This window comes from Erythrolamprus reginae, chromosome 1 (assembly GCF_031021105.1).
Source record: "Erythrolamprus reginae isolate rEryReg1 chromosome 1, rEryReg1.hap1, whole genome shotgun sequence".
NCBI classification, from domain to species: Eukaryota; Metazoa; Chordata; class Lepidosauria; order Squamata; family Dipsadidae; genus Erythrolamprus; species Erythrolamprus reginae.
Genome location: NC_091950.1, coordinates 346,625,576 through 346,646,941, shown reverse-complemented (window position 1 = coordinate 346,646,941; position 21,366 = coordinate 346,625,576). Strand labels below are relative to the sequence as shown.

The 21,366-nt window shown below is 43.2% G+C and overlaps 1 protein-coding gene across 7 annotated transcripts in view; it reads left to right on the top strand.

Annotated features, from left to right (window-relative positions):
- The window catches only part of LOC139157421 (zinc finger protein 318-like), an 84,321-nt gene that overhangs the window by 44,103 nt on the left and 18,852 nt on the right, over positions 1-21,366 (top strand). For 3 of the 7 annotated variants that reach the window (XM_070734170.1, XM_070734171.1, XM_070734169.1), the window contains one exon: positions 3,683-4,556. The exons of 1 other annotated variant lie outside the window; for it this stretch is intronic. In XM_070734170.1, the coding sequence (XP_070590271.1) occupies positions 3,683-4,284 (602 nt within the window). In that variant the 3' untranslated portion in view covers positions 4,285-4,556. Of the gene's footprint in view, positions 1-3,682; positions 4,557-7,159; positions 8,334-12,058; positions 12,289-13,388; positions 13,420-14,904; positions 15,521-17,827; positions 19,148-21,366 lie in introns of those variants that run through there. 3 more of the 7 variants (XM_070734168.1, XM_070734165.1, XM_070734172.1) reach the window with 2 other exon arrangements.

The window sequence follows — 21,366 nt, the reverse complement described above, 5'->3', positions numbered from 1 at the left end:
TGCCTGCGCTCCAGCGCACTGCGCACCTTAGAGGAAACTATGGTTACGGGTAAAAAGAACAAGGAGGAAGATAAAGAACAAGGCTGCCCTAAAGGACAGAAAGTAGAAAAATGTCTTAGAACATGGCTATACTCTTTTATGATCCATCACACTGTGGTAATCGAAAAAGATATGGCTCTAGTGAAATAGCCGGATATTATCTTGAGCGCATATTATGAGTTTGGAGGAACTGCTTGGCTTCAGTATGATGAAGCCTTCCGGATACGGGTGGCAGTGAATAAATCACTGCCTTGGGTCCAGGATTTGTGGCTTCAAGCCACTCAATTGTCTAATGCTAGTGGAAGCGATCACATTTCTTTCCACAGAAAAGCAACTCAGCACAGGCCCCCTGCCTTGGAGCGGGGCAGGGCATTTTTGAGTATGGAGGAAAGGGTTTTTGTTCAAAGCAACAGTGCAGATTTCGCCATGACTGAAGATGGTGTGGTGTGGAGCACCCTACGTCAGTATGCAGTAGAGGTTCAGGGGGGACAGGCTTGGAATGGAACAGGACAATGGGGTCAGGCAATAGTAGGTCCAACATCGGGGAAAAGGACCCCACTCCAATTACATTGGATAGGCTCGAGGCTTGGTTACGGGGGTATACCCCAAAGGAGCAGGCGGCAAAACTGTTGAAGGGCTTTAAGGAAGGTTTTATGATCCCATATGAAGGGCCCAGGAAGGCCTTCATGGCTCACAATTTGAGGTCAATTAAAGACATGGAAAGTATTATAAGAATGAAGATTGATAACTAGATTAAAGAAGGTAGGATGATAGGACCTTTCCGGGCTCCTCCCCTCAGCTCACTCAGGGTGTCACCGTTGAGCTTGGTACCCAACAGAATGGATGGCGAGTTCAGGCTTATCCTTTTCCCCTTGGGGAGTCAGTGAACAAATCCATACCCAAATCATTGTGCTCAGTGATGTATGCATCACTCGATTCTGTGGTACAGATGGTACAGGCCAGTGGTAAGGGGGCACTGATGGGTAAGTGTGACATCAAATCTACCTTCAGTTTGCTACCTGTGCACCCAGATGATTTCAACCTTTTAGGTTCCTGTTTTGAAGGAGGTTTCTACATAGATTGGGCTCTTATGGGATGTTCAATATCTTGCGCATTATTTGAGCGTTTCAGTTCCTTTCTGGAGTGGGGTCATAGACAGTGGACCAGGTCAGAAGCGATAGTGCACTCTCTGCATGATTTCTTGATGGCAGGGCCAGCCCACAGGAACCTGTACAAGGAGAGAATAATGGCTTTTAAAGCATTGTGTGCAAAGTTAGGGGTCCCCCCTAGGGCAGTGGCCCCCAAACTACGGCCCGCGGGCCACATGCGGCCCACTGAGGCCATTTATCCGGCCCACCGGTGAGTGACAAGAGCACAGGGAAAAGAGAGAGAAAGAAAGAAAAGGGAAAGAGAGGGAGGGAGGGAGGGAAGGAGAAGTGGAGAGGAATGAAGGAGGGAAGGAAGGAAGGAGAAATGGAGGGAACAAGGAAGGAAGGAAGGAAGAATGAAATGAATGGAGGGACAGAGGAAGGAAGGACTTTTGGGGGAGGGGGTAATTTTTTTAAAAAATTCTCTCAACATACATTCAAACAACACAGTGTACCATCTAATTTTCCATGAATAAAATGCAGTATTTTGTTAGTAACTAATATCAATCATCAAAAAAGTTGCAAAAGTTTTTTTTCCTAATTTTGTCATCCAGTTACATTCATTTTTTAAAATTAAATTTCCTCCTTAATGTTCCTTCAAAAAGTGCAACACCAATTATATTTCTAACTTATTAACCATTATGCCAAAGTGCTTTCTTCTTTCTTTATACATTTTTCATAAGCCAAGAAAACCTTGTATAGCCAATCAGATGTCAACAAAAGAAAATTAAAAACAAAACATAAACATATATGAATTTCAGACCTTCTCCTCCCTCTAAATAGTACATTCCCATTTTGTTTTTTACTTTAAAACAAGGTATGTGCAGTGTGCATAGGGATTTGTTCATAGTTTTTTTTTATAGTCTGGCCCTCCAGTCCGAGGGACAGTGAACTGCCCCCCTGTGTAAAAAGTTTGGGGACTCCTGCCCTAGGGCATGAGAAAACCAAGAGCCCTTTCACAACCATCATGTTTTTGGGCATTCAGGTTGACTTAGTGCAGTGTTTTTCAACCAGTGTGCCGCGGCACACTAGTGTGCCGTGAGACATGGTCAGGTGTGCCACGAAGCTGAGAGAGAGAGAAAGAAAGCAAGAGAGAGAGAGAAAGAGCGAGAGAGAGAAAGAGAACAAGAGAGAGAGAAAGCAAGAGAGAGAGAACAAGAGAGAGAGAGAAAGCAAGAGAGAAAGACAACAAGAGAAAGAAAGCAAGAAAGAGAAAGAGAGAGAACGCAAGCAAGAGAGAGAGAAAGAGCGAGAGAAAGAACAAGAGAGAAAGCAAGAGAGAAAGAGAACAAGAGAGAGAGAAAGACAACAAGAGAAAGAAAGCAAGAAAGATAAAGAGAGAAAAAAGTGATAGAGAGAAAGAGGGAGGGAAGGAGAGAGAGAAAGACATAGAGGGAGGGAGGGAGGGAGAGAGAAAGAGCAAAAAAGAGGAAGGAAGAAAGAGAAAGAAAGGGATGGAGAGAGAAAGAAGGAAGGGAGAGAAAGAGGGAGGGAGAAATAGAGCAAAAGGGAGGAAGAGAGAGAGAGGATTTTTTTGTCCAAACTTTTTTTAGCCCCCACCCTCCCCCCGCTCAATGTGCCCCAGGGTTTCGTAAATGTAAAAAATGTGCTGTGGCTCAAAAAAGGTTGAAAATCACTGACTTAGTGAACTAGTGCTATACTTTGCCAGCAGGGAAACTGGATAAACTATGTGGCAAGGTCAGGGAGCTTATGTCCACAAAGAAGGTAACCCTCAAGCAGGTTCAAGAGTGGGTGGATTTGCTCAACTTCGCTTGCAGGGTGGTAGCCCCAGGTCGCGCCTTTTGTAGGCAATTATATTCAACTATGAGTGGTCTAGAGAGGCCTCACCGCAGGGTACATCTGGTTCATTATTTTGTAAGCAGGTGCCTGGACCCCAGCATTTTATTTTTGGCACACGCTGGCATTGAGAATAACATCGCTGACATGCTTTCACATGGACAGCTGGTCAGTTTATGGCAGCTGGCACCTGGAGCAAAGACGTGCGCGTAAGAAGTGCCCCACCATCTGTGAAAGCTTGGAGAGCAGAGGTGAACAGGGCAGTTAACTTGTTGGTGGCAGCTAGCACCCAGACAGCATACCAGTGGGCAGGTAGGGAATTTTGGGGCTTTCGTGATCAGAGGGGCTATGAGCAGTTCTGGCCCATCCCGGTCTAGCAGCTTCCTGAATTCTGTGTCAGCTGGGTATGCTCGGTAAATACACCACAAAGAGAGGACAAGGCACAGGTTACCTATTTATTCATCAGGATGGCACACCTTTAATCAGGTATCAGTTTATGGCAGTGGCTGGGATGGTGCTGCGTAGGTTGGGTCTAGACCCCAACAACTACGGCACCCACTCCTTCAGGATTGGGGCTACCAGAACAGCAGCAACCAGGCGATTGGCAGGTGGAAATTGAAAACACCTACATTCTTGTTCTGAAATAAGATCCATGTGAGGTCCAAGTTTAACACTGTTTTGTTTCTACCTTTTCTCAGGCTGCCTTGCGAGTGAGAAGCCCCTGGTGCTAATTTGCGGCCACAGCACGCCATTTTGGGCTGGCAGACGAGCAGCAAATTCAGAGTTTGGAACACAGCTGAAGCTGAGCCAATGGGCCGATGTGGAGTGGCTGGGCCAAAAGGACATGCGTTGGGAAGGGCTCATGCCTCTCCTGTTCAACAGCAGTTGTGTTAAGGTTGTGCCTAGATGGCTTGTAATACACCTTGGTGGCAATGACCTTGGTCCTATGACGGGCTTGGAATTGTGGCACCAAGCCAGAGATGATCTCCAATTGATCAAGGAGCGATGGCCAGACACACAGCTGGTGTGGTCTGACATAATTCAGCGTAAAGCGTGGGGCTCCGTTGTGTACTCTGCAGGTCTTGATAGATCTAGGAAACGTGTGAATAAGGAAATAGAAAAAGCTGTCCTGAAACTGGGGGGACAGGTTATACACCATCCAAACATCTGCATATCCAAACAAGGTCTCTACAAAGATGATGGTGTATGCTTGACAGATGAGGGTAATAATATATTTCTTTCAGACTTGCAGAGGTGCCTGCAACAGCTGGTGCAGCCTGGGGGAAGTCAGGGGGTCTAAATAGAAATTTGACCCCCTGCTGTGGCAATTGGGTTCGGAAAGGGTGTTTTATAGGCCTTCAGAATGGGATCTGGGGGGTGAGCCTTCCCAAAGGACATGTGGTGTGGTGGAGAGGAAGGGAAGGGCCACTTTACCCTCCCCTTGCTTAGCAAAGAGCTTCACCCATAGTTGTTTAGAAATATTATTTGATAGGGAATTCTGCCCCATTTAGGTTTTTACCTTTGTAGGTCTAAATTATTTGTATCATAATAAAAGTGATCCATTAATACCCAGCTCTCTGGTCCGTGTGTTTCTTTCCATGTCCAGCGCAAACGAAGGCTCCCAGTAATGCATAAGGGCTGATGCCCAATTTGGTTTGATAGAAACCCTTTAAGGAGTATAGTGACAGATTTCTAAGGCAGACTAGAAAGCTGGTGGGAAAACAATAGAAAGAAAACAATAGCAAACTGTAGCCTATGTAGATCAAGGATCAAAGCTTTCCGTTCAGTAACTATCAGCTCCATTCTCTTCCCCTATACTGTATATCTTTCTGGAATCAGCCAAGGTCGTTCATATAGGAGACGTTCTGCTCATAAAACTGTCTTGACCACAAAGGATTCTGCATATTACAAATGCTGCTGCTGTGCCCCGAAGCAAAGGGCCAGCAGTTAAAGGAGGGGCTGGGAACTTTTGAGACACCTATTGGCAAAACTTCCACGAAGCCAAGGAGGAGTTGAAGCCACCCGTGGATGCCAGCTACAAGACACTTCACACTCACACGCCCTACGCAATTTCGGCTTCCAGCTACAAGACACTTCACACTCACACGCCCTACGCAATTTCGGCTTCCAGCTACAAGACACTTCACACTCACACGCCCTACGCAATTTCGGTTTTCATGGATCGGTGGACTGAATTTGAATCATTTCCCTTCATGTCGCCCACTTCAAAAGGAAGAAAAAGCAATTGTGCTGATTTTGTAAACCACTTAGGGCTATAAAAGCACTACGAAGCAGTATGCAAGTCTAAATGCTTTTGCTATTGCTATTCCTTGATAAATGTTTTTAGAGTTTTGTGCGGTCAGCTCTTTATTGTTCAAACCAATGCTGCTTATGCTGCGACTGGCTGTATATCACTTAATTTATACTTCTATGCCGGATATGGGGTGGTGGTGGTGAATAAGCTAACCCATATAGGTTCAGCTCATGTTACAGCCAATCTTATGGCACCCTCCTCATAATAGTGAATTTCTTGAACAACTTGCCACTGGATAGGAAATGGTAGGTGTGTTATTGTACATTTTTTTCTCTATGTTTTTGCTCCTGATGCTGTCGTAATTATTTTCCAGTAGAGTAGACTCTGCTGTTTAGAATGATGTAATTTTTATACCAACATGACAGCAATAGCATTTAGACTTATTTACTGCTTCAGTGCTTTTACTGTTCTCTGAGCAGTTTATCTAATCAGCATATTGCGTCCAACAATCTGGGCCTCATTTTACCCACCTGGGAAGGATGGAAGGCTGAGTCAATCTTGAACCTGGTGAGATTCGAACTGCCAAATTGCAGGCAGCCTGCAGTAATTCCTTCTAGCCACTGCGCCAATGGGGCTTATCGTATTTAATTCTGAACGCTTCGACTAACAATGTTGCCTACAAATTAGTACTTGTAGGGGCAAATTTAATATATCTTTAAATTGAAAAAAATCTAAAGCTTGGAAAAGTAATTTGTGTACTGCAGCCTCTTACATAAAACCATTTCTCATTTGCCAGAAAAACTGATTTTTGTATAATGTAAAATTATGTTCCTGAATTTTGGTAGAAACTATGTGGACAATATAATAATATAACATAATATAATCGTAGAATTAGAAACAAGTTAACTAATGGGAAAGTTTTACAAATGTAGGGTTATGAAAGCAATTTAGTTTTACTTCCGGATCAAAAGCACTGAGGAATGTCCATGGTGAAAGGATCAGACAGTGACATTACACACCCAGTTGGGAGGTCCTTTTGTTCACACACACACCCCTCTGCAAAGGCTCCCCAACTCCCCCGGTTGAGAAGGAAGCGGGTCACCCTAAACAGCAGCTGGGCGAGATTCCACTGATGCAATCAAGGCAGCATGATATGCGCATCTTGCCGCCTTGAGCGCCATTTTGTAAGTCTTAATATGAGCTTATGTTGGCACACAAACTGTTGCCCTAGCTCAGCTCCAACATGCATGTGTGTGCTGGCCAGCTGATTTTTGGCTCACACAGAGGCTCTGGAAGGGTATTTTTAGCTTCCAAAGAGCCTTCAAGGGGATGGAGGAGGGTGTTTTTATCATCCTCCGGCTCGAGGGAAGCCTTTGGAGTCTGGGGAGGGCAAGACATGAGCCTACTGGGTTCACCAGAAGTTGGAAAACTGGCTGTTTCCGGTCTCCAGGGGGCGGGGAAAACTGTTTTCACCCTCCCGGGTATTGAATTATGGGTGTGGGCACACGCACATGTGTGATTGCGCATGTGCCGCTCTTTCGGCATCTGAGGGGAAAAGGGTTTGCCATCAATGCCATAGGGAAAGTAGAAACAGCCAAAGAAAGAAATAGAGAGGGTTTTTCTTCCTGTGTTTTTCCTTTCTTTATTTTTGTCTCTTTGTATTGTATTTCTTCTTCTTTTTTAATGTAAATAGTGTAATAAAATTATTTTTTTTAAAAAGAGAATAGGAAACAGAAAGAGAAAAACAGATATCCTTAAGAAAAGAATCAAGCCAAACACACAGTAAAAGAAAATACCACAATCATTGTAAAATGCAAACAGGGTAAGAAATCATTAAAGTACAAAAGAGAAACTAACAAAAAACTGAGACATGGCACCAAGACGCTCCAAAATATAACTTGGGAAAAAGCGGACACCAATTTATAATTTTATTTTATTTATTCATTTGTCCAATACACAAATACATAGGAAGAAAAATAGACATGTAGTAATATATATAAGGGTAAAATGAACTTAGAGGAGAGGATATATGAAAGAAAGAAAATATATATGATAAGTGAGAGAGAGGAAAGACAATTGGACAGGGGACGAAAGGCACACCAGTGCACTTATGTACGCCCCTTACTGGCCTCTTAGGAACCTGGAGAGGTCAATCGTGGAGAGTCTAAGGGAGAAATGTTGGGGGTTAGGGGAATAAAATAATAAAAGAACTCATCCACAGCCCATCCACACCTCTCCCCAGCAGATTCAGACAGGCTAAGATTTATCTTTCCCCGCTCCCTCCGAGGTCATTCCGGATATGGAGGGGAGAAAACCTCAAATACAAAGCAGGATGAGGACTATTGAAATAAAAGCCACGGGAATTAGATCCAAAAGGAAAGAGTATCAAGATGCTAGTCTGCAGTGAGAAGTTGCTTCCTCACTTGCCAGGAACGCTTGAGCAGTCACTCTCTGCCTTCCTTCAATAAACCGCTTTCCTGCAGGTGGCCTGTCGAGATTATTTCTATCACATTTGCAGAGGGATCGGCCTCCCCAGCGGGGAACGAAGCAAGAATTTTCTTACAACAACGATGCGATTTTCGCGGATCGAAAATACCACACTCCCTCCCTCCCCTAACCCGCGACGCGCTCGCATTGGATATCTCGCGATGCCTTCTTCGCACTCTGTTTTCCCCGCCATTTTGAAAAGATGCGCACAGAAAACTTCCGGGTCGTTTGCGCCTGATGCGCGGGGTGGTTCAGCGAGAGCGAGAGAGGAGGGGGGGGGGAAGCGAACGAGAGAAGGGAGCGCGAGGCCTTGGGCGGCCATTTGATGCCGACGCCGCTGCCGTCTCTGCAGGATGTATCGTCCCGGTTTGCCGCCGTTCGAGGATGATTTCCCGAACTGGCCGGTCCGGGGCTTCCACCCCTCCGACCACCGAGTCCAGTGGTGGCCGGAGCCCGCGCCATTCCCGTTCTCCGTCTCCACGGGGCCGCCACCGCTCGTCGTCCGCCTGTCGCCGCCTCGGCGTCGCTCGCCATCTCCACTGCCACCACCGCTGGTCACGCGCCTGTCGCCTCCGCGTCGCTCGCCCTCCCCCCGTCTCAGCAGCGAGGTACGCTCTCTGGTGGGTGGGGGGAGTCGGAGAAGTCTGAGGGGTCCGTATTGCCTAAGAGCGGCCACGGGACGGGCACCCCGCGTCCAACCCCCCGCGGGCTCCCGGTGTCATGTGGTAACGGTTCCTTTACCGGTTGGCTTTCAAGGCTCCTCAAGCGTTCGCCCTCAGGGAGCATCCTCGCTTCCCCTCATGTACCCAGGAAACCCGCTTCCCTCCGGCCAAGTTTGCCTAATTCTGTATTTAGAGATGACATCTATCTATTGGAAAGTAATTAGGATAGTATATTCTGCATACAAATGAAGCACTAAGTAATTTTTGTTGAAAAGTTTCCAACCCTTATCATTGACTATCACATATTGGAGTTGAAATGTGGTATTTCGTCACTGCTTGGGTTCTCCTTTTGTGCATTTTTTGTATGCATTTAGTATTGTATTGATTTTAGTATGAATGGAATCTACCTAGAGAATAGGAACATAGAACTATAGATACAACAATGCCATTAAGCAGATAGTTTCAACTTACATCAACTCATTTAGTGACTGTTGGAAAGTACAACAGCACTGAAAAATGTGATTCATGACCACTTTTCACACTTATGACCTTTGCAGCATCCCCAAATTCTGGTGCTTGATAATCAGCATGTATTTATGCTGATACATGTGTCCTTGTATCATATATTTACCATTTTTAACCTCCATAGCCAGCTTCTGACTAGCAAAGTCAATGGGGTAGACATATGCGCTTCGGGAGAGCATAAGTCACTTAACAACTTCAGTAATTTGTTTAATAAATCTGGGGCGGGGGAGTCATAAAATGGGATAAATCTTACTTAAGGACAGCCTAACAGACATTTTGGGTTAAATTGTGGTCATAAGTGAGGGCAACCAATATGTGGTGGTTATTGTGTACAATTCCTGTATGTTAAGGATATTCCAGAATTACAAAATGTATACAAAGGAGTATGCAGAATAATTTCAGGGAAGAACAGTCTACAAGAACCGGAAGAAATTTTACATGTAGTACATATGTCACTGAGTCCTTAGGGATTGGGCGGCATAGAAGTCGAATAAATAAATAAAATCATGCATGATGTAGACACCACCTGGAGTTTCTGCAACAGTGAGATAATAGATGGATGGATGGATGGATTGATAGATTGATTGATTGATTGATGGGTAGGTAGGTAGGTAGGTTGAAATAAATTATTTATCCCTATCAAAATGTTAAAACTCCATTGAAACTAGAAGGAAACATGTCTTCAAAGAAGAAAATGCTTTTTACACCATGCACTTTTAACCACCAGCAGATGTAATGACATGTTTTGAAAGGGTGCTGGCAATTTCATGTAGGATCAGGGTTGTAATTATGGTTACAAATAATTTTTGGCTCTTGACTATCTTCAGGATGCTTTAAATATTGTGGCTGGGAAATCACAGTGAAACTCTAGTGCAGTGTTTCCCAACCTTTTTTGAGCCGCGGCACATTATTCATATTTTCAAAATCCTGGGGAACGTTGAAGGGGGGAGGGGGCGCTAAAGAAAAGTTTGGACAAAAAAACCCTCACTCTTCCTCCCTTTCGCTCTATTTCTCCCTATTTCTCTCTTTTCCTTCCTTCCCTTCTTTCTCTCTCTCCATCCCTCCTTCTTTCTTTCTTCCTCTCTTTTTTGCTCTCTTTCTCTCTCCCTCCTTCCCTTCCTCTATGTCTTTCTCTCTCCCTTTCTCTCTCTCTCTCTGTCTCTCTTGGTATCTCTTTCTTGCTTTTTTCTCTCTTTGCTCTCTCTCTCTCTTTCACTGTCTCTTGCTATATGTCTCTTTCTTTCTCTTTACCTCTCTTGCTATCTTTCTTTCTCTCTCTTTCTCTCTCTCTTGCTATGTCTCTCTTTCTTTCTCTCTCTCTCTGCCTCTTGCTATGTCTCTCTTTCTCTCTCTCTTTATCTGTCTCTCTTTCTCTACTTCTCTTGCTATGTTTCTCTTTGTCTCTCTCTCTCTGCCTCTCTTATATGTCTCTCTTTCTCCCTCTCTCAGCTGACTGAAAGCGGGAGCCCTGACGGTGGCAGCTGGACATGCTGCTGGACGCCGTATATGCCAGGCCCGCAGCACCAGCATGTATGGTGTCCAGCAGCACGTCCAACTGCCACCGTCGGTGCCTCCACCCTGGAGCTCCCTCTCGCCGCCGCAATCTCCCCGCGACTGCCTGCGGCCGCTGCAGCCACCACCACCCCACTCCAACCGCCAGTGCCCTCCCACCGGGCCCCAAAGGACACTTGCCGCCGATGCCAGGGAAGCTCCAGCTGGGCGGGGCGCTGCCGGTGCCTCCGACCTGGAGCTCCCACTCGTAGCTGTCCCCCGGGTCCTGCCCGATGCCGCGGTTTCTGGTGCTCTCCTGCTGGGCCCCAAAGAAGGAAGGCGGGGAAAAGGCACGAAGAATGAAGCTCTCCTTCTTCCTGCCTTCCTTCTTTGGGGCCCAGCAGGAGAGCGCTGGAAACCACGGCATCGGGCAGGAGCCGGGGGACAGCTGCGAGTGGGAGCTCTAGGTCGGAGGCACCGGCAGCGCCCCGTCCAGCTGGAGCTTCCCTAGGAGCTTCGCGGCACACCTGACTGTGTCTCGCGACACACTAGTGTGCCGCGGCACACCAGTTGGGAAACGCTGCTCTAGTGTATGTGTAATTAGTATTTATCACATAACATCCTATCTTGTCTGTAGATTAATGCGTTGAGAACCGAAAGATCAAGAATGACAGTTTAGATTAAGCAAAATAATAATCTCAGTTTCAACGTTGGATATTAATACATTATGTTTACAGTTTACAATTAGAGATTGTTTTCACAATGAAATTTTCTGTCTCACATCACTGCTACAAATACAAAATGGGTTACAGTTCTTTTTTTAAAAAAAATATTTCTATTTTATTTGCCTGCTCTTTATTGTCCATTCACTTATCATAACTTTAGGTACTTAAAAACATAGTACTTGACAATTGAAAACTCAACACCACCTCCAAATCAGTATAATGTAACTAAAATACAGTTAATCACTGCCAATTGACATGGTTGCTCAAGAGAGTCTTCAAAACTGCCTAGAATGCCTTAATTTTTATAAATGGCTTATAGTACTTGAAGATACAGGTAGTTCTCGACTTACAACAGTTGATTTAATGACTGTTGAAAGTTACAATAGCACTGAGAAAAGTGAGTAATGAACATTTTTCACACGTATGACCACTGCAGCATCCCCATGGTCACATTATTAAAATTTACACGACTCGTATTTATGACTATTGCAGTATCCTGGGATATTATGATGCCTTTTGCACCCTTCTGACAAGCTAAATCAACGGGAAAGCCAGATTCACTTAACAACTATGTCACTAACTTAACAATTCCAGTGATTCACTTAACAAGTGTGGCAAGAAAGAATAAAATGGAGCAAAACGTACTAAACAATGTCTCACTTAGCAACAGATATTTGGGGCTCAATTATGGTTTTAAGTTGAGGATTGTGCATTTAGTCCATAGATAATGCAATCTTGTGTGTATACTGCTTTTTAAATGGGCTTATTTTAAAAATTATGTATTTGTGCGTGCGTGTGTGTGTGCATAGATATAGATAACTTGGTCCCATGCTGAATCACCACAATGTTAGGTACTTCAATATAAAACTTCTGGTTATATTTGATTTTTTAAAATAACATAGCCAATTTTCCAATTTTTTCCAATTACAGAGATATTCCCCAAGTCAATGCACTCGTTCCCCCGAACAGCGTGCACATTCCCCAGGTCGGCATTCAGGTTCTCCAGGTTGGCGTTCTAGAAGTCGACACCCTGAATCTTCAGTGGAACAGAATTTGGAGATTAATGTTGGCAATGATGGTTATGGTATTGACACACCCGAGAGAAAGATATTATGTGATAGACTGGGCTCGCCGGTTGATATCCTGAGTGATATGGATAGGTAGGTTTCTTTCAAGAGTTGTTTCTCATAGTTGTCTCTTCATGCTTTTCCATGCTTGACATAAAACACCACAGTCTTATAAGACGTAATGAAAAATAACAATGGCCAAGCAATATTGAGAGAGAGTAGTGTACTTTCTCATACTGATATTTCATAATTCCAGAATGAATATTTCATAATTCCAAAATGAATAACAGCTCATTCAGGTACCGTAACAAAAATAGCAGTGTTAATAATATTGTAAGCAGTATTTCAATAAACTTAAATATATTTAAAAATAATTTAATAAAAGAATACATGTGTAGTATTATAATCAGTTGTTTGACAAAGTCCATATATTTTTGGTATAATATCAGTATTTGGATTTTCATTAAAGATAGATATGTCCCTTTTCTGTATATGAATTAAATGACTAAAGCAAACATTCTGTGGTATGTGTTGGGACAGGGGATTTTTTTTTTTATTTACCTGTTGCTACAGGCAAATATTGACCCAAATAGTTCTGTAATAGTAGTGTAACAATCAGCATGTAGCAACAGATAAACAACAACACCTCTGAAAACCACACTCATAGCAAGAACCCCTCAAATGAGGAAAAGTAAATCAATCACAAGTTTCAGACCTGTAATAGTCAATACTGACCTGAATGGTAAAATCAGCATGTAGCAACAGGTAAACCAAACTAACCCCCCAACCCCCCCCCCCCCCCTAGTAAGAACCCCTCAAATGAGGAAAAGTAAATCAATCACAAGTTTCAGATCTGCAGAAAAAAATTGTATTGGACCTCAAATTAAATTTCGGGTCAAATAGACCCAAAGAGACCATAAGGGGTAAATATGTTAAAGGGTTAAATGAGGTTCAGGAGGGAAGTATTTTTAATAGGAAAGTGAACACAAGAACAACGGGGCACAATCTGAGGCTAGAAGCAACATGATAAAATATTATTTTACTGAAAGAATAGTAGATGCCTGAGATAAACATACTGTATATCCATCCTAAGATAAAATACAGTAAATAGTATAAGGGCAGACTAAATGGACCATGAGGTCTTCTATCAATCTTCTATATTTCTAATTCTTTCTTCCTTCTTCTATTTACAGAATATACTTCACTTTAACTATGCACATGAAGGTATAACAAATCTTACTTACAAATAGCTATTTTACTAACCCTGGTTAACTATCTTACCACCAGTATGCGGCCCAATCTTAATCCTTCAGTCAGACCACAAACTAAACCATCAACCAACTATCCAGCAAACCAAACAAAACCACACCCACTGGAAAGGTGCTTTCCTTCTTATACTGCTCTGCCTCAATCAGGTTGCTGCTTGGTCATTGTGACTCAGCAGTATCACTGTTTTCCATATTCACAACCTTTTTCTAACCTAACATTGAATATCACCTAGAATATTGTTTATTCTTGACATGGAAAAAGTGTCAAATTACCGGTAGTTTGGTAGTTGGTAGAAAGATGAGGTTAAATAGGAACTTAGCAGTTGCGAGTGGATTTTGATTAAAAACTGCCATTGGGAATTCCAAATCGTTCCCAAATCCATCTTCTATGTTATATCGAAGAGTAGCTGGCAAATTTCTCCTTTGGCCTCCTTTCAACTTAAAAAGCACATACTCTATGAAGAGAAATCAAATATAGGTTGATGAAATGTTCCCAGTTCATTATGAAAGAAAGTTATTTTAAAGAAATGCAGTCAGTCAACAGTTGGTATAAAAAGAACTTAGTTGGGTTAGGCAGGCAGGCAACAAATGCAGACTCAGGTTAAATGATTGATAAATCAGTGCAGAATGAATAACAATGTCATTGTTATTTTAATCTATATTCTCTGACTTGTAGCATATGATGGTAGAACCTCATATGGCACAGGATGGGGCTGATTTAAATGAAAGGTGATTCTAAATCAACAAGAGAAAAACAAATTAAATGAATTTTTCCATTAACTGGCAAACTGTGGTGCAGGTCAAACAAGTAAGATTATTATATATACTGCTATATCATTCTTAACAGTGAAAGTATATAAAACTACTTTAAGAGGTAGACCTGATGAGTTGCTGTTCATCATGGACTGAAATTTCTGTATTATATCTGGCAAAAGAACAGCAACGGTTTTTATTTTTCTGCTAATTCCTTTTTATGCAATCTTTGAAAGTCAAGATATCTGGGTACACACTTTATATAAGATCTAACTCACACCTTGAAATGTAAGTTATTCCCAGTGGATGGAATAACACTCCTCTCTCTTTTGACAAATTTGCCTTAATGTCTGACAGACATTCCAGAATAGATTAAAAGAAAAGAAAAGATATAGGTGGGAGAAGAGCAATAACATAACCTGAATTGAATACAAAACTTAGTGAATGGATTTGCAGGTTATGCTTATCTTTCCTCTGCTTTAGAAGTTATTTAATTGATAACAAAATACCTTGGTTTCTGACAGGAAATGAACCTGTTGCAAACGTTATAAAATTTTTGGAAATGACTGCATTTAGGTTGAAAGGAAAAATAATGATTATACATAATCAGACTGCTTTTCAATATTTCTGTTCAACTGCCACTATTCAAAATTGTGAATGAAATTATAATTTGTGTGTCTCTAATCAGGGATGATTTGGCTGATGGACCAATATTTAGCAGAAGCCCTTTACATCATCAGAGCCTTGAGAGATATCCTTCTCATCAGGAAAATCAGGCTGGTCCTTTCAATAGGAGACATGATGAGGACCATCACAATAGGGATGTCTTTCTCCATCAATCAGACTATAGTATGCACTATGAGGATAAACCAAGAGAAAATGATAGGGAAGGTGAACTACATAGAAGATCCTTTTATGCATTGGACGATAGAGGGCGGGAGCCAAAACGACCTCGATATGACAGAAATGACAGACTACATGATATGAACATGGAACCACAGGGTTTTTTGTCAGGAACACAAACGTATCGTAAACGAAGTTTTAGTAGAAGTCCAAGTCCAACGTATCTCAACGAAGATTTTCATGAAGTTGCAAGTGCTAGAAGGAAAAGAAAAGAAGAGGAACCTGGCAGAAATCTGAGTCGGGAACTATCTGGCAATAGCTATGTGATAACTAATCAAACTGGTTCAACTAATCAAAGGAAATTTTCTGAATCTCAGTACCTTTATAGTCCTGATGAGGCACCAGAAATGCCCCAAAAACCTATTTTGAAGAAACATGTGGATGATCATCATTCTGTACAGGTTTGATACCACTCCATTTTTGTTACTAATATTTCTAATTTTTAAAAATATCTTTACCACTTAATTTCAGCTGCGTTAGTTTGTAGGCATATTTCTCTCAAATGCCATTGAAGATTGTTGGTTTAGTAGAAATCCTTTATAATTATCAACTTGATTTCATTTGATCTAAATGAGGACTTTACTTGTTTTAAAATTCAGGGCACCAGTCTGTATGTCTTTAAGCAACTATGGTCATCCTAGAGAAGCATTTTTAAAGTTAGTGTTACACAGTGAACTTAATTTTAAAATTAAAGAATATTTTAATGGCTACATTTTCAGTTTCAGTATGCCTGGGGATTTTGGGGAAATACCTTTGTTAGCCTTACAAAATTCACAGAAAATAGGTGAGCTTTTAAGATTCTTTGTTTACAAAAAGTTTGAATGGAGAAAAATATCCATCTAAATTTTTACTAAACTCCTTCAACATGAAAAGTGAGAGTTCTTGCCACTCATACTCTCCAAACATGTTTAAAGATACACATTTGCTAAACACAAAAGGTTTTTTAAATGATGATAGAAGTATATATTGATAAGTTTATCAAATAACATATAAAGTATATATTTGAAAGAAGGTTGTATTGTTGACTTATGTTTGTATGATTCAAAATGTACAACTGATTACTTTTGGAATTCATAAAACTATCATAAGGAATTGATAAAGTAGTATACAGTTAGCTAGGTTGTGCAACTTTTTCCAAATTGATAGTCTCACATAATCATTAAGTGGCAAGCCAGGAGCAACAATCCCAAAAGTTGTTGGGCCAGGGTGAAGGACTAGAGCAAGTTCATTAAATTAATTAATTAATTAATATGCCACCAATCTCCTGAAGGACTCTGGGCTGCTTACAACAAAATAAACCCTCGTCATTTGTGTCTTGAGTCATTTCCCTAAATGGATTGAATAGTGGATTGGTCTTTTCAATTACTCTACTCTATAAGTCAGGCTTTTTGATTATTACAAAACAAGCATTTTCCCAAAGCTTTAACAAGAATTTTACTGCTTCCTATTTTACTTTTCCCCCTATTCTGTTTGTTTTGGCAAGGTAAGCCCTTTCTAATCACTACAAGCATGACAGAAGGAGTCACAACTGTTACAGTGACAGCCAAGGAAGCCCATGCTCTTTCTATTAGCATAAGAAAGAGATAGCAGTTCAATGGTTGGACTTTGTTTAAAAAGCTGCTTTAAAAGGTAGTCTTTTCAGCATGGTCTGATGGGTATTAAAGAAGTGAAAGTTACACCTTGTATGGGGCCAAATTACCAGATGCTAAGACAGATATATTTTTCCAAATATCCAATCTGGGTCTTCTATATGGTGGAATCCTCCTATGAGTCACCTGTTTCATAATCATTCATTCATTTATAATTTATAGCTGTCCATGTGGCTAACAAAAGCAAAATAAAAACATAATAAATAAATGTAACACATTTTATTAAATTAGCATACAGTGGTATCTCTACCTACAAACGCCTCTACTTACGAACTTTTCTAGATAAGTACCGGGTGTTCAAGATTTTTTTTGCCTCTTCTCAAGAAGATTTTCCTCTTACAAACCCGAGCCTCCGAAACTGTAACCAGAAAAGATGGGGAGAAGCCTCTGTGGGGCCCCTCTAGGAATCTCCTGTGAGGAAACAGGGCAGAAAAGGCAGAGAGAAGCCTCGGTGGGATCTCTCTAGGAATCTCCTGGGAGGAAACGGCCTCTACCCTCCCTGTGGTTTCCCCAATCGCACACATTATTTGCTTTTACATTGATTCCTATGGGAAAAATTGCTTCTTCTTCCAAAGTTTTCTGGTTAAGAACCTGGTGACGGAACAAATTAAGTTCGTAGGTAGAGGTAACAATGTATATCTCAATGTGTCATAATTTGTTATAGGTTAATCAGTTTGATTCCCTTTCATGAGTCCACATTAGATATCTTGCGAATGGTTAATTTCTTGGAGGTTTTCTTCCCCATTCCCCCGAGAATGAGTGAGTGGGAGGGGTAGGGTGAGGCCAGGCCAATCAGTAGTGTTATTTACTAATTCTCCAAACTGCACATAATTGCTGCCACCAATTCTATAGAACCTGTTCAAATCTGCCAAATTTCACCCCTGCCATTACTGCTATGGGTTTTTCAGTCTCATTTTTTTCTTTTTATATTTTCCTGTTTGGGTTTTAAACTATTGATTATAATCCAACTATATGAAGATGTTGTCTTATGAAATGGACTATTTGATTACATTAATTATGGAATGCAGTAACAAATTATGATATCTTTTTCTTTTTCAGCCTCAAGACTTTTCTAGCAGTTCTTCCTCTATTAAAGAGCCCCCCCTTCTTTCAAATCATTCTTCTTTGCCCAGGCACAGTAGACTTGCTCTCATCTCATTGGAGGTAGACAATTTCCTCAAACAATTCAACAAAAGTGCAGATGTAGAGCCTACCAGTAAGGAAACGCAAGGCAGTGAGCCTGACTGGAAACCATTCTCTGGTCCACATAAAAATACACTTCCTGCTGAACAAAACTCTGAAAATTTTCTAAAACACAAAGAGCCTCATAGGTCTACATCAGAGTCTGTTGACCATCCTGGCGATTTCCTGCTTCCCCGTGAAAGAGCCAGCCAGGATGGAAGTGGCTTTTCACGTATTTGTGATGACAATGATTGTAATTGTAATACCAGCTCTCCATCTACTCAAAAACTACCACTGAGTGATGGAAAGGAATCTGTAAGCCAAAAAGTAGGTTCTCCACTTCCTTCGTCTGTAAAACCAGAATCAATGGATGAATCCGGACCACAGTATGAGAAGATTTATAATTTGCTTAAGACAATTGGTCTTGACATTGGGGTGGCCGAAATAGGTAAACTTGCTGCTCGTACTCAGGAGCGTCTTCATGGAAAAAAGTCATCTCGTTCACCTGATCGTTATTCAGGAGCTTCTTCCAAACCAGAAATGTGGGAGAAGAGTCATAATCGCAGTAAAACTTATTTTCCAGAATCAAATCAGAAGTATTTTCTCTCACCCACAGCTTCTTATCCATTATCTAAAGTGATATCCCCTGTTACCGAATCTGAGCACAGTACGAGCAAAATGTTAGGACGAGATAATCCTATTGTCGCAGTTGAGCAGTCTGTTCCTCCACTATCTCTAATTCCATCAGCTCCACCATCTCTTCCTAACTTGTCGCCTTCACCCACCTCTGTTTCCCAATACAGACTTCCAAGCTTTTCACCTTTTTCTACACCACAATTACCACAAAACTATCCACCTACCACAATGCCCCCTCCTGGCTATGATCCGTATGGACACTACATGGCTTATGCAGCCTCAGACTGGCCCATGTACGTTCAGCAGACTGACCCTGAGCTAAGAGATACACATGGGCGTGTCCCCCTAACGGTGACACCAAATCCAACACGGCCCAATCTTATTGAGACAGTTTCCACAGCCAAAGGAACTTCTGATATGAAAAGAGATGGCTCTGGGCTTGTGAGAATCGCCACAGTAGCTCCTTATTCAAAATTACATTCTCCGTTCTCTCAACCTTCAGTAAGAGGTTCTGAGGAAAGAATAGCCGATGAAGAAAGCAGAGCTTCTAGGAAACAAAAGGTGGGTACTTTTTAAATATATAAATGTGCATTATATATATCTCACATATTTTTGCTGAATTTTTAAAATTAAGGGAGACTAGGATAGCGCTATTTCGGCCTTGTTCTGGCCTCATCAGCTAGCCATACCCTTACTGGGATTTGATCTGGCAGCTTCTGCCTTGTGAGGCAGAGAATTAACCTCTAAGCAACCAGATCTGATCCCTTCAGTTTTGTACCAGGGAGGGGCTATATGTTCTTTCTGTTGGATTACCCTGGTATATTGAAGGAACGTCAGCTCCTTTTTTGCCTCTAGACCCAACCCATGGGCCTTGAGGCAAAAAAGGAGCTGTGACGTTCCTTCAAAATACCAGGGTAATCCAACAGAAAGAATATATATATATATTTATATATATTTATATATTATATATATATGTTTTCGTAGATTTTCACAGGTACAGGTATGATGGTCTTGGCATATTCGGGTTTCTTCCCATGTAAGATTCAGAGATTTCTGGCAACGTTTCGATGAGGTACCATTCGTCACGGGACCTCAGCGTTCCCATTCGTCACGGGACCTCAGCGTTCCCATTCGTCACGGGACCTCATCGTTCCCATTCGTCACGGGACCTCAGCGTTCTCATTCGTCACGGGACCTCAGCGTTCCCATTCGTCACGGGACCTCAGCGTTCCCATTCGTCACGGGACCTCAGCGTTCCCATTCGTCACGGGACCTCAGCGTTCCCATTCGTCACGGGACCTCAGCGTTCCCATTCGTCACGGGACCTCAGCGTTCCCATTCGTCACGGGACCTCATCGCTCCCATTCGTCACGGGACCTCATCGCTCCCATTCGTCACGGGACCTCAGCGCTCCCATTCGTCACGGGACCTCAGCGCTCCCATTCGTCACGGGACCTCAGCGCTCCCATTCGTCACGGGACCTCAGCGTTCCCATTCGTCACGGGACCTCAGCGTTCCCATTCGTCACGGGACCTCATCGCTCCCATTCGTCACGGGACCTCATCGCTCCCATTCGTCACGGGACCTCAGCGCTCCCATTCGTCACGGGACCTCAGCGCTCCCATTCGTCACGGGACCTCAGCGTTCCCATTCGTCACGGGACCTCAGCGTTCCCATTCGTCACGGGACCTCAGCGTTCCCATTCGTCACGGGACCTCAGCGTTCCCATTCGTCACGGGACCTCAGCGTTCGGGTTCAGGAGGCCGTTGCGAAGCCCCTCGGATGTTTTAAAATGTGACAGCCGGGCGGCGGGGCTTCCCAGCGTCCTCCTGAACGCCGAACCCGGAAGTTTGGCAAAAGTTCGGGTTTGGGAGGTTGCTGGGAACCCCCGCCGCCTGGCTGTCACCTTTTAAAACAGCCGGGGGGCTTCCCAGCCCCCTGAACCTGAACGCCAAACCCGAAGCCTCCCGGACCCAAACTTTTGCCGGTGCTTCCGGGTTCGGCGTTCGGGAGGACGCTGGGAAGCCCCGCCGCCCAGCTGTCACCTTTTAAAACAGCCAGGGGGCTTCTCCGCGTCCTCCCGAACACCGAACCTGGAAGTTCAGGTTTGGTGTTCGGGTTCAGGTGGACGCTGGGAAGCCCCCCGGCTATTTCAAAAAGCGACAGCTGGGCGGTGGGGCTTCTCGGTGGCGGCGGGTTCGTAAGAAGAAAAAAGTTTGTAAGCAGAGGCAAAAATTTTCTGAACCCCGGGTTCATATCTCGGGTTGTTCGTAAGACGAGGGGTTCATATCATGAGGTACCACTGTACATTATATCCTGCATTACTTGTGACTTGTTTAAATTTACCTATGTGCTACATAGTACAGTGATCCCCCGCTCGTTGCGAGGGTTCCGTTCCAGGACCCCCCGCAACGAGCGGGTTTTCACGAAGTAGCGCTGCGGAAGTAAAAACACCATCTGCGCATGTGCAGATGGTGTTTTTAACTTCCGCAGCGCTAGCGAGGAGCCGAAGATTGGGGGCGGCGTGCCGACATGGGGGGCTCGCTAGCACCCCCCCAAACTCCCAACCCGTGTTTGGGGGGGTGCTAGCAAGCCCCCCATGTCGGCGGGGATGTTTTAAAACACCCGCGCGGCTTTCCAATGAGTCCCGAAGACAAACGCGGAAGTTTGACGTTTGTCTTCGGGACTCATTGGAAAGCTCCGATCGTTTTAAAACAGTTGCGCCGTTCTCCACTGACTCCTGGCGAACTTCCCCGCTTTAGGAGTCAGCGGAGAACGGC